The sequence below is a fragment of the Alternaria dauci genome, chromosome 5 (genome assembly GCF_042100115.1).
Source record: "Alternaria dauci strain A2016 chromosome 5, whole genome shotgun sequence".
In the NCBI taxonomy this organism is placed as follows: Eukaryota; Fungi; Ascomycota; class Dothideomycetes; order Pleosporales; family Pleosporaceae; genus Alternaria; species Alternaria dauci.
Window position 1 is genome coordinate 2815952 of NC_091276.1, and position 12107 is coordinate 2828058.

Here is a 12107-nt window from a genome sequence, read left to right on the forward strand (position 1 = left end):
ACGTATCCAAACACGTTCAGGTAGCGAGCCTCACTCCGAGTGATATCTTGAGCGTATAGCGCATGAATTCTGACACGGCCTACATGACCTACATGGAGCTGCGGTGGAACCATTCGTCTTGTCTTGCCCGGGAAAGCGCTGATTTGTTAGTGCGGACTCCGCGGCAATCTGGCGGCGTGCGAACTTGTCAAGAGCCCCGACTATATATGTGGCCAGCCTGTCCGTGGAATATCTTTTTGTCACTCCAGATCACCATCACTCAAGAATTCGCCAACTCAGCACACGCAAGCAACCCTTAGCCTTCTTCAACCAAATTCATTCTCGTTGAAACAATGTCTCGTTACGCCCAGGTTTACGCTTCGCCGAACGGCCCAGGCGATGCGCGTCCAACAGCTATGCAAATTATCAAGGACGATAAGGCTGAGAATACTCTCAAAGGAGAGGTCGTTGTCATTACTGGTACATCTTCCGGCATCGGTATTGAAACCGCTCGTGCCCTCGCAGCTACTGGCGCGACCCTCTTCCTCACAGCTCGAAACACAGCCAAGGCCCAGTCTGCCCTTGCTGGTATCTTCGACCCTTCATGCATGACAATTGTCGAGATGGATCAAGAGAAGTTGTCCTCTGTCCGGGCCGCCGCAGAGACGATTCTTAGCAAGACTTCAAAGATTCATCTCCTTGTCAACAATGCTGGAATTATGGCTATACCGGATCTGCGCCTAACAGCTGATGGACACGAACTACAATTCGGCACGAACCACCTGTCGCATTTTCTCTTGTACAAGCTCCTAGAGCCTGCCTTACTAGCAGCCGCCTCGCCCAGCCTCCCATCCCGCGTTGTCAGCCTCTCCTCTTCAGCACACAATGTCTGCGGCATCAACGACTCCGACAACTACAACTTCCAGAAAGGCGGCTATGATCCTTCCTTGGCCTATGGCCAGTCCAAGACAGCAAACATCTACCTAGCCAATGAGATCGAGCGCCGACATGGCGAGCGCCACCTCCACGCTACGAGCGTTCATCCCGGCATTGTCATGACCGCACTTACGCAGCATATGCCTGCGGATGCATTCAAGGGTCAGGAGCACTTATATCCTACGATGAAGAACCCAGACCAGGGTGCTGCGACAACGGTATGGGCGGCCGTCTCCGACACTTGGAAGAACAAGGGTGGCAAGTACTTGCACGACTGCGCAGAGGCGGAACCATACAAGGAGGGCGATGACAAGTACACCTCGAAAGGCTACGCCCCGTGGGCCTATGATGTAGAGAAGGCGCAGAGACTGTGGAAGGACTCGCTCAAGATTGTAGGACTGCCGGAAGATGAGTAGATATTAGGGAGCAACAATGTATTCAATTGTGCTTTCAGGGTCTTAGTAGCATAGCAATAAAAGATCTTCTTACAGCAGCTCGTGATGCAACTACTATCCTTATCGTGGCTTCACAATACCATATATCGTACTCCACGAGCGGTTTCACTCATACCGTGTGGAGATGTCCCTGATTCAAGGACGAGTCTTCCAACGCTAAAGACTCAAAGGTTCTTCCCCTCTGGCCAGCCTCCAACAGTTGGTAGATGCAAGCAGGTCTTCGCACCCTTGAACCGCCCAAGACCACTTGGTCAGAAACCCAGGCGTAGCCTCCCAGTTTCGTATATTGTGAGGCTCTCCCCACACTATGAGTCCCCTGCGGCCCGCTGTGACCCCTTCATCATCGTCTCCTACTGTTGTGATGGACGGTTCCGACACACTCTTTGGATTCGACAAAGTAATAGCGACAGGCGTGCCTCGCCGCTCTCGGGTAGGTATAGTTCCCATAAGCTCGCCAATGAGATCTCCTAATAGATCCCAGTGATCAAGTCGTGCCTCGTGCCTAATAAGATTGTCGCGCAGCGAAGGAAACGGGAAGAGATTGATCCAGGAGGAATTCCCACGCTCTTGCTGTAGGCGGGTTGGAAAGAGCGACGGAGGTATGTTAGGGTTCAGAGGGTAGATGTTGGTGTCGTCGGTGTAGGAAAAGCTGATGGGACAAACCGGGCATGTCGTAGAAGGTTTACCGTATGGCCAACCTTTGAGAAGCACATTCAGGGCTTGTTTGTTGGAAACGAAAGCTCGAAAAACATTGTATTGGACTAGATGGAGGAGATGGTCGGTGGAAAGAGGGAAGACCATGGGCGGAGGATTTAGCGTGGTCGGAGCTAGGGTCGAAACGCGTGGAGGTGACTGCCGGAGTCCCACAGTGCTTGCACATATAGCAATCGAAGTAACATTCTTCGCATCCTTGGTAATGGAATCCCCGGCGTCGATTACTAAGCCATCGACTTCGTCCAGGCGCCATCGCTCGACTTGGAATGGGCGTGAGGTTTGGGCAGAAGCTGCGTTGGGTCCCTTCTTTCGTAGTCCTTTTTGAAGATAAGCTCAGCCAAGGGCAGGGTGCTACGACCAAACTCACGATGCAGTCTTTGGTTCTTACGATTCTGGACTTTTCTGCGCTGCTTGTTCGCCAGGGCTTCGATGTTGTCGAGCTGCCGGTCGGCCTCGTTCGCTTGGTCCTCAGCTGAGACCAGGAAGAGTGGGGCGATAAAGTGATGCATAGTCAATTAGTCACGAATACACGTGAACCGATGGGTCAGCGACGTTGTCTCTTGTTGATATTGATAAAGGCAAGCCGAAGTGTTCGATGGATTGTACATGTGATGAGCAAGAGATATTGTATTGGCCTCGCGCTACATTCGGCCCTTTCGTCGTCACAGACTTAGCACTAAGATGACTCGGCTCGCCCGATCTGCACTAGCGGCTTTCCCTACAAAAATGATGGTGCGAGAGAAAGGGGCAAGGCTTCCAATACTCCCGATTCGCCATTAAAAACGCAGTAGAGGTTCATGCGCAATTAACCTGCCACGCGATAGCAAAGCATAACATCATAAAGCACTCCAGAACTACCTTCACTACATCTGCCTGCCTTCCGGTTCACCGACTTGCTCCAACGGCCCGAAGGGATGCTGCTTGCGCTTGAAGCCGATCTTGACACGTCCAACACGCGACATCTTGTCCTCGAACTCTGTACCAATTCGCAGTACAGTTTCTCGGTACATCGTCGCCGTGGTCCAGTCGTATGAACAACCGATGATGCGTTTCATACCACCCTCAGAGCCGGCCATGAGAAAACACACGGGTGGTCGTTCGGCAAGGAAGAGCGTCGCAGTCATGTTGCCTATGGCGAGTTAGTACTCTAGTCTCGTGGCTCGCGTTATTGCTAGCACGTACCTGTATCCACGAGCGTGAAGAGGCGTTGGTCTCCTGGTCCAGCTGACTTCGCTTTTTGTACAAGAGCTGCAACAGCGGGGTCGGATGTTGGATCGACAGGAATACATTCGCCGTGGATGTTGCGCTCGTGCCTGGAAAGTGGACTAGCCGCTGCCTATATGCGCGAGAACAAGATTAGCATGACGTTATGAATGGGATGAGAGCACACATACGGTCCACTTCATGCGCCCAAGCCTACCACCAAAGATTTGGCTCTCAATCGTATCCAGGTCCATGTAGCCCTCAAAGCCGAAAAACCAACATTGTTGCTCCCAAAACTTGCCAAGATAGAGTAAGCGAAGCAACCATGGCGATAGGCCCATGATTACCAATGCGTAGATGAGCAAGATGACGCCGATGGTGTGCAATGCAGGGACACCGAGGAGCGTAGGGATAGCGAGGAATACAATGGCCGCAAGGAACACGATACCACTGGTACGCAACATCATCTTCGCGAAGATACGCTTCCACGAGTCACGCCGAGTGTGGGCGACTGGTGTGAACGCCTTCCACCGTACATTTGCGGCACGGCAACCGTCAAGAATGATACTGTCGTCTTCGCCAACACCGGCGATGCCGACATCTTGAGGCAGTATGTCCCAGAGTTTGGCATTGTAGGCATCATCCATCGAATGCCAAGGTTGATCCGGCGTCTTTGGCAACATGCATACCAGGCGCTCGAGGAGCTGATCACTGCCGTTTGCGAGGGAGAGACTACAAGAAATTAGTGATACGACATGTAAAGGCACTTGCTTTGTTACATACCGAGCAAATGCTTGGAACGCAGAGTCGGTGCGATCAATCTGTGGCCTGACGCGAAGCAAGCCCATCAGAGCGTAACTATGATCTCCGGGAAGGTACTGTCCAGTCTGGCGCTTGTGCAGGCACTCGAGAGCAAGCGTGACGAGCTCGAGCTGGCTCAAAATCAAGTTTCCTTCGTAGTGGTCGATAAGCTGTCGAGCAACATGGGCGTCGTCCCGCCAGACTTGAGCGGCGAACTGATTCTTTGCGACCAGAATTGGCCGGAATAGGTCGCTATCACGCACATAGACCTTGATGCTCTCACCAGCAGGAGCTAACAGCACTTCCGGAAACGTCCAGACCCGGCTACCCCATTGCTGAAGCATAAGGTCGGGTGTGTTGATCTCGTATCTGTTGTTTGCCGGAGGTGCGACTGCAATGACAAGGGATTGCGCGCCTCGGATGACGTCGCAGATGCGATACACATCCTCCTCGAGTTGGTTGTCGGGCATGCAAGAACACCCAACCCAGTATGCAATGACTCCCGCGTTGCGCGCCGCGGCATCGGCGATTTCATGGAGCACCCTGAAGTCGTCGGGCGTGTTGAACTGTTCGGCAGTGTATGCGATGAAGACGTATGAGAGAGAGTGACCACTTTGTTGGGCCAGCCTGGAGATGTCAGAGGTGCATGAGTGACATGTGCCGAGCCAACTTACCACTCTTCGACGTTCGTGATCTTCGCTGGCCTACCTTGCTCGCGCAGAAAGCAGAGGTATCTGGGACGCAAGACGCGTTCAGCGACAGGGTTTGCCTCGCTCGACGGAAGACCTTTAGGTTTGTGCATTTCAATCGCGTTTCTGGCGACTTTAGGATATCCAAAGTACTGATACGGCACACAGTCGTAGTTGCCTCCGTTGCGTGAAGCGATCTCAGCGGGACTGGGACTGGAAATCTGCACTACTGTCAGCCATATATCTGCCCTAAGAAGGGCGTGAACTTACAAACATCGTGATGATGCACGACGCGACGAACCATTTGAGGCAAAGCATAGGATAGTCTTCGCTAGGGATCTTTCCATCGTGCTGCGCAAAGTCAATGTGATTGAAGGGCCAATTTGCCAGTCGCATATACACTGGTGCGACATTGCGGATGAACGTCCTCCTGTACGTAGATCCCAAGTTGTTCTCGTAGATGTCGTCGACCGCTTGTACAACGAGCTTGGAAACCTTGCCATCCCAAGATGAGATGTATCGGTCGTCATAGTCGCCTGTCCATTCGCGATCAAAGATGTCGCGATGACGATGTTGGCCAAGCTTCTGATACCCAAGGCCTGGCTTGCGATAGAAGTTCGGATATCCCCATTTCACAGTGGTGAAAGGGGATAAAATATATGCGTATCCCTTGAGCTGCATCGGGCCGTTGCGCTACCTCACATTAGCTGATGACGAATCGAGTGAATAAATCAACGAACCGGTACGGAAGCGACGCTTGGATGTTTTTCGTTGTTTCCGTTGTCGCCTTGGTGCTGAATAGCCTGTTCATAGGGCGCGATCTCGCGAACCGAAGCTTGGGCGTCATTTGCGACCATTGTGATGACGATGTTGGTGAGTCTACTTCAAACAAGCACACAGCTGAGTGATGAATCCCGGCTGGTTGCTTGGGAGTTGCGGCGGAGGTTGCTGATACTGCTGATAAGGCGGGTAGTAATTCGCAGCTTGTGCCTTTGCCTCTATTAGTTAGACAACGAGGAAACGGGAGTGGGATACATACCTGTGGTGCGAATGTCGGCTGTGGTCGTGATACTGGTTGTTGCTGTACTAGAACGACAGGTTTTGTGGGATTGTCTGGGTCGTAAGCACCTCCACCACAATGATGTGACTGGGTCTGATGAGAATCGTCAGATTAGTAGAGGAAGGTAGAAGAGTCTGTGGCAAGCTCACCGGATAATATTGCTGAGATGGAACTACTTGTACAGACGTGTCACTGTTAGGATCAAAGCCGCCGCCGTGTTTACCAGAGATATCATAAGGATAAGCCTGATGGGTATTAGAATTGCTAATGAGGGTTACAGAGGGCGTCAGGTTATGTACCATTCAGATCTCTTTGCCAAATGGAGGCGGTGGAGTTGGGCTTGCTCTTGTATTAACCTTTGACCGGCGATAGTCTATCATGCCCCTCATATTTAGATACCTGCCCCGACTAATGCTCAAGTAGTACGACGGTGTAGCGCCCGTTCGAAGGCGCAACGTCCTGGAATAATTGCTTTTGGGTGCACGATCGAGTTCAGCCTGCCCAAAGATTTTGTTCAATTGGTCGGTTCGTATTGCCGGATCACTCCACTCGTCCCATTGTGGCATTGTGGCGTTGGAGGCCGACTCTTAGGCGGAGGTACGACTAGAACGGGCCGAGACCACTACCATGTGACATCCAGTATCATTCGGCGAAAAATAGCGGTGGGGGCGGTTTTTAACGCTATCTGCAGTGTGTTGGTATTAGCAGCGCTGCTGCAGTGGGTGCCTGGAGGAGTTTTACATCTTCGGCTACCCTGGTTATTGCATATCGGTCGTTGAAACATGTATGCCTGCTGCATGCAGGGTATGATCTTCCTTGTGGCATGAAGCGAAAAGCGGCCGCTACAACTTCGCAACCTTTGACGTCGGCTTTCGTGCAAGCTGGTATATCTAGAGATTCCCAACGCTCAACCCAATGATTATCGCGATGCAGTAGGCCTCAACCAAGACTAAAAAGCGACTCTTCACTCTCGTAGTGAACTGACTGGTGTTCTGGCGTTGGAAGGATGCCACAGGTCGCATACTCGTGTACAGTACCACATTGAGGGGCTCTGATGTTTGCCAGCTGCCCTCTTGGCATTCTCAGCCTTGCGCCACCAATTAAGCGTGCCGCTGGCGGCTTATCCCGATAGGTCCGCTCGGACCTTTTTTCTCAGCTCCTGAGATTGCGTGTCCACTTTCAGACAGAGCTGGCAAATGCCAAGCACTGAACCGCTGGCCTGTGGTCTCATGGTCCGAGATTTTGACCCAAAACCCCGCCTGACTTGGTTCACGACTATCTCAGAAATTCGTGGCGCTGGCTTGCAGCTTTAGGATGACCAGGGAGGACGAGCACGGCAATTGCCTTGAAGCTTGCTCCATTTGAGCGATGGCTTTCAAGCTCGCGAGTGGCCGCTATTGTTAGAGTGTCGTTGTACTGTGACTGCGGAACTGCTTCCCAACCATCTTCATAACTCAACTACTCACACGCTCAATCTAGCAACCCTTTTTCCGAGAGACCACACGTAAACATGAGCTCGTATCGAAGTCTAACCGCCGATCGCAAGCCCTTGGATGAATTTGGAAGGAGAGCTTCAACATTCGCTGCGAGGCAGCACGATGCGACACATGCTGGCATAAAAATGGACCTGTTCGAATGGTCCGAAGGTTCCGCTCAAGGTCTTGAGAAATCTGGCCTCAAGTCTGTGCAAGAGCTCGAGTCGAAAAGCGAGGGGATAGTCCGTGTGATGTGAGCATATCTGTGAGCTACAGCGAAGTTGCTGACAGTCTTAGCTTTGCACCCCGAGATACGCCTGCACCAGGTACAACTGAAGGACTGGTTGAACTATTCGAAACATGCAGCATTCCAAGTGCTTTTGTCGATGAGAGCCTGCGCGCTGTTTCGCAGTCATTCGCAGCACGAGAAGACGTTGACGGCTCGATGTGCATATGGTTCCATCTCTTGTGCAATACGCTTGCTATAGCCGAGAACGCGACCGCGCCCTCTGAAGTAGCTGGACGCGGGAAGTCTGTACAACCTCCGAGTCGAACACATTTCACTTGGTTGAAGCCGGGTGTTGTCCTGAAGATCAGAAAGCCATCAACGGCATTGCCAAAGCCTGTACGGACGTCAACATCAGACAGCGATGACACCTTGACCGCTACTCCAGTCAAAGCCAGGGTAGAGCTGGTATGTTTTGGTGCCCCTAGCACGCTGCATGATAGGATCCGAGAACTTATAGCGACAACCACGTGCGAGGAGTTACTCAACGATCCGTATGTATTGCTGGAGATTGTGTTCGACGAGATGTATAAGATACTGGATTGGACGGCCTGGGCCGTAGCTGACACGTTTGGACCCCTGGAGACGGTAATTTCAGCCCTTCAACTCACCGTAGCAGTACCATTCGTGCTAATAGTGTGTCAGCGAATTTCAGGAATTGCGAGCAACCCAGGGAAGGCAGTTGAAGAATTGCCTAAAGACTTCTTCACGGAGCTTCACATCCTCACGAAACATACTTTATACTTGCGTGAAAATTGTGAAGCAGCCTTGGCTACCCTGGATGACCTTTACAACCATCACAAGGCAGCGACAGGCGAAAGCCCAGGGATGCCGCAAAGGCATACACGACAGGCACTCAAGTACAGAAAGACCCTCTTCGAATCAACGCAGCGACGGCTTGCCAGCCTGAATGCGAGGCTCTCGAACATCATCGAGATGTCTTTCAACATCGTTACGCAGGGCGACAGCAAGGTGATGCAGTCGGAGAACCAGAGTATGAAGACTATTGCGGGGTTGACGCTTGTGTTCATGCCGCTCGGCACGGTCGCCTCCATCTTCGGTAGCCAGTTTATGAAGCTTCAGGATGACCATCCGTACCACCTTACGGTGTCGCGCGACTTCTGGTTGATGTGGGTTATCGCTATTCCTTTGACTGCAGTAGTCTTGACCAGTAAGTGCGAGTCCGACGCAAATCTTTCTAGCTGATATGCTAACATGGCGTGCCAACAATCAGTCTGGTGGGTATGGTACAGGGACGCGAAGGCAAGATTGGTAGATGGAGTGGAGAAGGGCGGACATGGCTATTTGGGATGGAAGACGTTGCTGCGCAGAGTCAAGGAGAAGAAGAGGATGTCTGATGCGTGAGCGCAGGCACGGGTCTGAGCGCAGATCGATGACGCGATGATGGCGGGGCGACCACGGGCGACGATTGTGGATACTTTTGGCGTCGCGAACTAGAACACTCTAGAACACCTAACCGTGAGATGAATACAGACGTCGTGAAAATAGAGACACACGTCAAGGTCGTGCACTTGTTCTTTGAGATCTTTTTTGGTCCAATTGCGATACTGAAGTAGCTTAGTGCATCCGAGCTATCCGCTTCGGACTGTTGCCCGCCGCACACCAAGCTGCAGCCATTCCATCCTCTCGAATTCGCATTTCTTCGCTCTACAAGCAACCCACACCAAAGTAACAAAAAATGAGTTGTCGCATGAACAAAACTGACAATCCCGACAAGAGACATGGTGCCTAACCGATGAGCATCGAGGGACGCGTAATCGTGATGATAGGGGCGACGATAACAAGGCATACCGAAGCATCATGCGTATGCTCGATGCGAAACGTTGGAAACCTTCTCGATATTGACTGAGACGTATAATCCCGCTAGTGTTAACTAACATGACAGTATAAAGATCGTAACCTGGTCCGGAGAGATGGCAGCGTCTCAGCTCAAGGAAATGTAGGGGTATCCGATACGTCCATCCAAGACGTGCCAGACAAGCGACTGGAGAACGACCCGACTGCACTCAAGTTGGGGCGCGGGACGGGACATTCTAACACCGTCGCCAAGACGAATACGGCCGTCCCTCACAGGCGCGCTCGACTGCGAGCAACATGATACGCTGTAACGGCTGTTGAGACGGTTTACGGAGTCGGAGTTAAAGATGACCGGCCCGATAGCTCTGCCGCCGCCATTACCTGGATGAGCAATCGCGAAATGAGTTCAACGGCAATGTCGTGATGCCCGGTCCAGCTTCCCGAGCGTTAGGGGACGACCTCTTTCAAAGCGGGAGGAGTCTCGCTGCTAATGCAAGCCACGGTCACGTGCCTTAGGCATACAACACATCATCTCGTTCACGATACGAGATCCTGATCCTCAAGGATTGATCTCCACTAAACCCCACTGCCTCTCCACATACACATGATCCCCACATCTTGCTACAAGTGGATAGTGAGCCACCTTCAAGTGCGGCAGTGCGCGAACGTTAAACTTCCTAGCGGGTTGGCACGGAGCCTTGCCTAGACAAACCAAGTAGCACGGATCCAATCGAAACGTCAACTACTATCACAAATATCCGCAAATACCTCCGAGGTGCAGTCCAAATCTTATGCGATGCTCGGCGCCCTGCTTGATGAATATGGCAATAAGGAATCTTCCGTCTCACTGCTTAAACAGCTGTGGCCCGCTATCAGTCCTGCTACGCGTTTTTGTCCTCCACTTTCCCGCCTGTCACCAACTACATTTCACTCGTTGCAAACATGCGTATCTCTACCGCCCTCAGTATCGCAGCATCGCTAGGCTGTGCAGCTGCTCAGCGTCCCGTCGTGGGTTTCAACTCTGGCGCGTCCGATGCCGAGAGCAATCCTAAGACCCAGGAAGACTTCGAGCGTGAATTTAGAGCTGCGCAGAATCTAGAAGGCGCCCCTGATGGACTCAACACCATCCGCCTGTACTCTAATGTCCAATGGGAAACTCAGGATACACCAATTGCTGCGTTCCCGGCTGCAATCGCGACAAACACAAGCCTTCTCCTAGGCATCTGGGCTTCGGGGACCGACAGCATCGACAACGAGCTGAATGCATTGGAAGCAGCTCTCGAAGAGCATGGTTCGGACCTGGCGGACCTGGTCATTGCTATCTCGGTTGGTAGCGAGGATCTTTACCGAGCCTCAGCATCTGGCGTGAGGAATAATGCTGGACTTGGAAACGGTCCGGACACCATCGCACGCTTCATCAGGGAGGCTCGCCAGCGTCTGAATGGTACGGCGCTTGCAAACAAGCCTTTCACTCATGTCGATGCCTGGGACGCCTGGATGAACACCTCCAACTCCGCTGTTCTTGATGAGGTCGACTTCGTTTCCACAAACATCTTCCCCTCGTACATTGACACTCTCGACAACACCATTGACAATGCGCCGGCTATATTCAACGGTATTCTGACAGCTATGGATGAAGCTGCTGGCGGGAAAGACGTTTGGATCACCGAAACTGGTTGGCCATTCAGTGGCCGAACGTGGGGTAATGCTGTGGTAAGTTGCAACTGTTCGAGATGCATGCGAGACATGTACTAATCTGTATCCTTCTGTAGCCTTCCCTCGAAAACGCTGCTACTTATTGGCAAGAAATCGGCTGTCGCCTCTTCGGTAGACGAAATGTCTTCTATTATACCCTTTTCGACGCCAACCCTGCCAACGATGTCAAGTTCGCTGTCACCGACAACCTGAGCACCACCCCTCGCTGGGACCTCACTTGCCCTCCAGGCAGCCAGAACTCGTCATTTCCCGCCCCCTTTGACATTAGCCCCGCACTTAATGCTTCTGCAGATGCAGCTGCCGCTGCAACTGGTGCAGGAACCTCTACTTCGGTGTCTTCGGTCAACACACTCGCTATGGCACTGTCCACGCTCGGCGCTCTCGCTACTTGGGCCTTGTAGATTGGAGGACTGTCGACAACGGTGTTTGTACTTCTTGTTTCGATCTGTTATTACTAGTTTCATTACAAGCTTCTATTATTGATGTGTAATTTCTACGTCTATAGATCTGTGCCGTTACCAATTGTCCACTTCATCTTGATCGTTGCCGTGGGTGCAGAAAGCTAATGAGTAATGGGGTCTTTCGTTCGTTGCCATGGCGGAAATGGGATGCGCGACGCAACAGCGCCTACCTCGACCTGTGGTAAGTGCTCAAAAACACCTGACCTTCTTTCGCTACTTGGATACAACATCACAACGCCGCACCGCTCGACACTCACATCGCTACTCTACAAGAGCTAGGCATTCTATTACTTATATCACTCCTGCATTCTATACGTCCTTCGCTTGTTTGCCGTCGCACTCACAACTGGAATCACAACAAAACCCGTATCTCAGCGACGCATCGAAGAGGTCACGACGAGCTACCTTTGCTCTGGATTTTCATTCTGGAATAACATTTAAGTGCTGAACGCCACGCAAATCAAGATGGACTCTCGACAAGAGTCAGAGAACCCTCCAGTGGCTGCTGAGGGCG

The 12107-nt window shown here is 52.1% G+C and overlaps 5 protein-coding genes across 5 annotated transcripts; 3 read left to right on the top strand and 2 right to left on the bottom strand.

The window, feature by feature from the left end:
• Positions 1–332: 332 nt before the first annotated feature.
• ACET3X_006348 (uncharacterized protein) lies at positions 333–1331 on the top strand (the record flags this gene model as incomplete). The annotated part of the gene is made up of 1 exon (XM_069452550.1): positions 333–1331. One exon carries the CDS (start codon positions 333–335, stop codon positions 1329–1331), a length of 999 nt encoding a protein of 332 aa, XP_069306708.1.
• A 650-nt stretch (positions 1332–1981) lies between these two features.
• Positions 1982–2593, bottom strand: ACET3X_006349 (uncharacterized protein; the record flags this gene model as incomplete). Its single annotated transcript, XM_069452551.1, has 3 exons — positions 1982–2019; positions 2069–2401; positions 2452–2593. 3 exons carry the CDS (start codon positions 2591–2593, stop codon positions 1982–1984), a joined length of 513 nt encoding a protein of 170 aa, XP_069306709.1.
• A 354-nt stretch (positions 2594–2947) lies between these two features.
• ACET3X_006350 (uncharacterized protein) lies at positions 2948–6139 on the bottom strand (the record flags this gene model as incomplete). The annotated part of the gene is made up of 11 exons (XM_069452552.1): positions 2948–3213; positions 3267–3420; positions 3479–4019; positions 4071–4715; positions 4763–4998; positions 5048–5470; positions 5518–5656; positions 5733–5767; positions 5817–5930; positions 5987–6082; positions 6137–6139. The coding sequence occupies 11 exons, from the start codon at positions 6137–6139 to the stop codon at positions 2948–2950; spliced, it is 2652 nt and encodes an 883-aa protein (XP_069306710.1).
• Positions 6140–7347: 1208 nt separating this feature from the next.
• Positions 7348–8963, top strand: ACET3X_006351 (uncharacterized protein; the record flags this gene model as incomplete). The annotated part of the gene is made up of 4 exons (XM_069452553.1): positions 7348–7565; positions 7610–8186; positions 8244–8769; positions 8833–8963. 4 exons carry the CDS (start codon positions 7348–7350, stop codon positions 8961–8963), a joined length of 1452 nt encoding a protein of 483 aa, XP_069306711.1.
• A 1395-nt stretch (positions 8964–10358) lies between these two features.
• On the top strand, positions 10359–11533 carry ACET3X_006352 (uncharacterized protein; the record flags this gene model as incomplete). Its single annotated transcript, XM_069452554.1, has 2 exons — positions 10359–11129; positions 11189–11533. 2 exons carry the CDS (start codon positions 10359–10361, stop codon positions 11531–11533), a joined length of 1116 nt encoding a protein of 371 aa, XP_069306712.1.
• Positions 11534–12107: the final 574 nt, after the last annotated feature.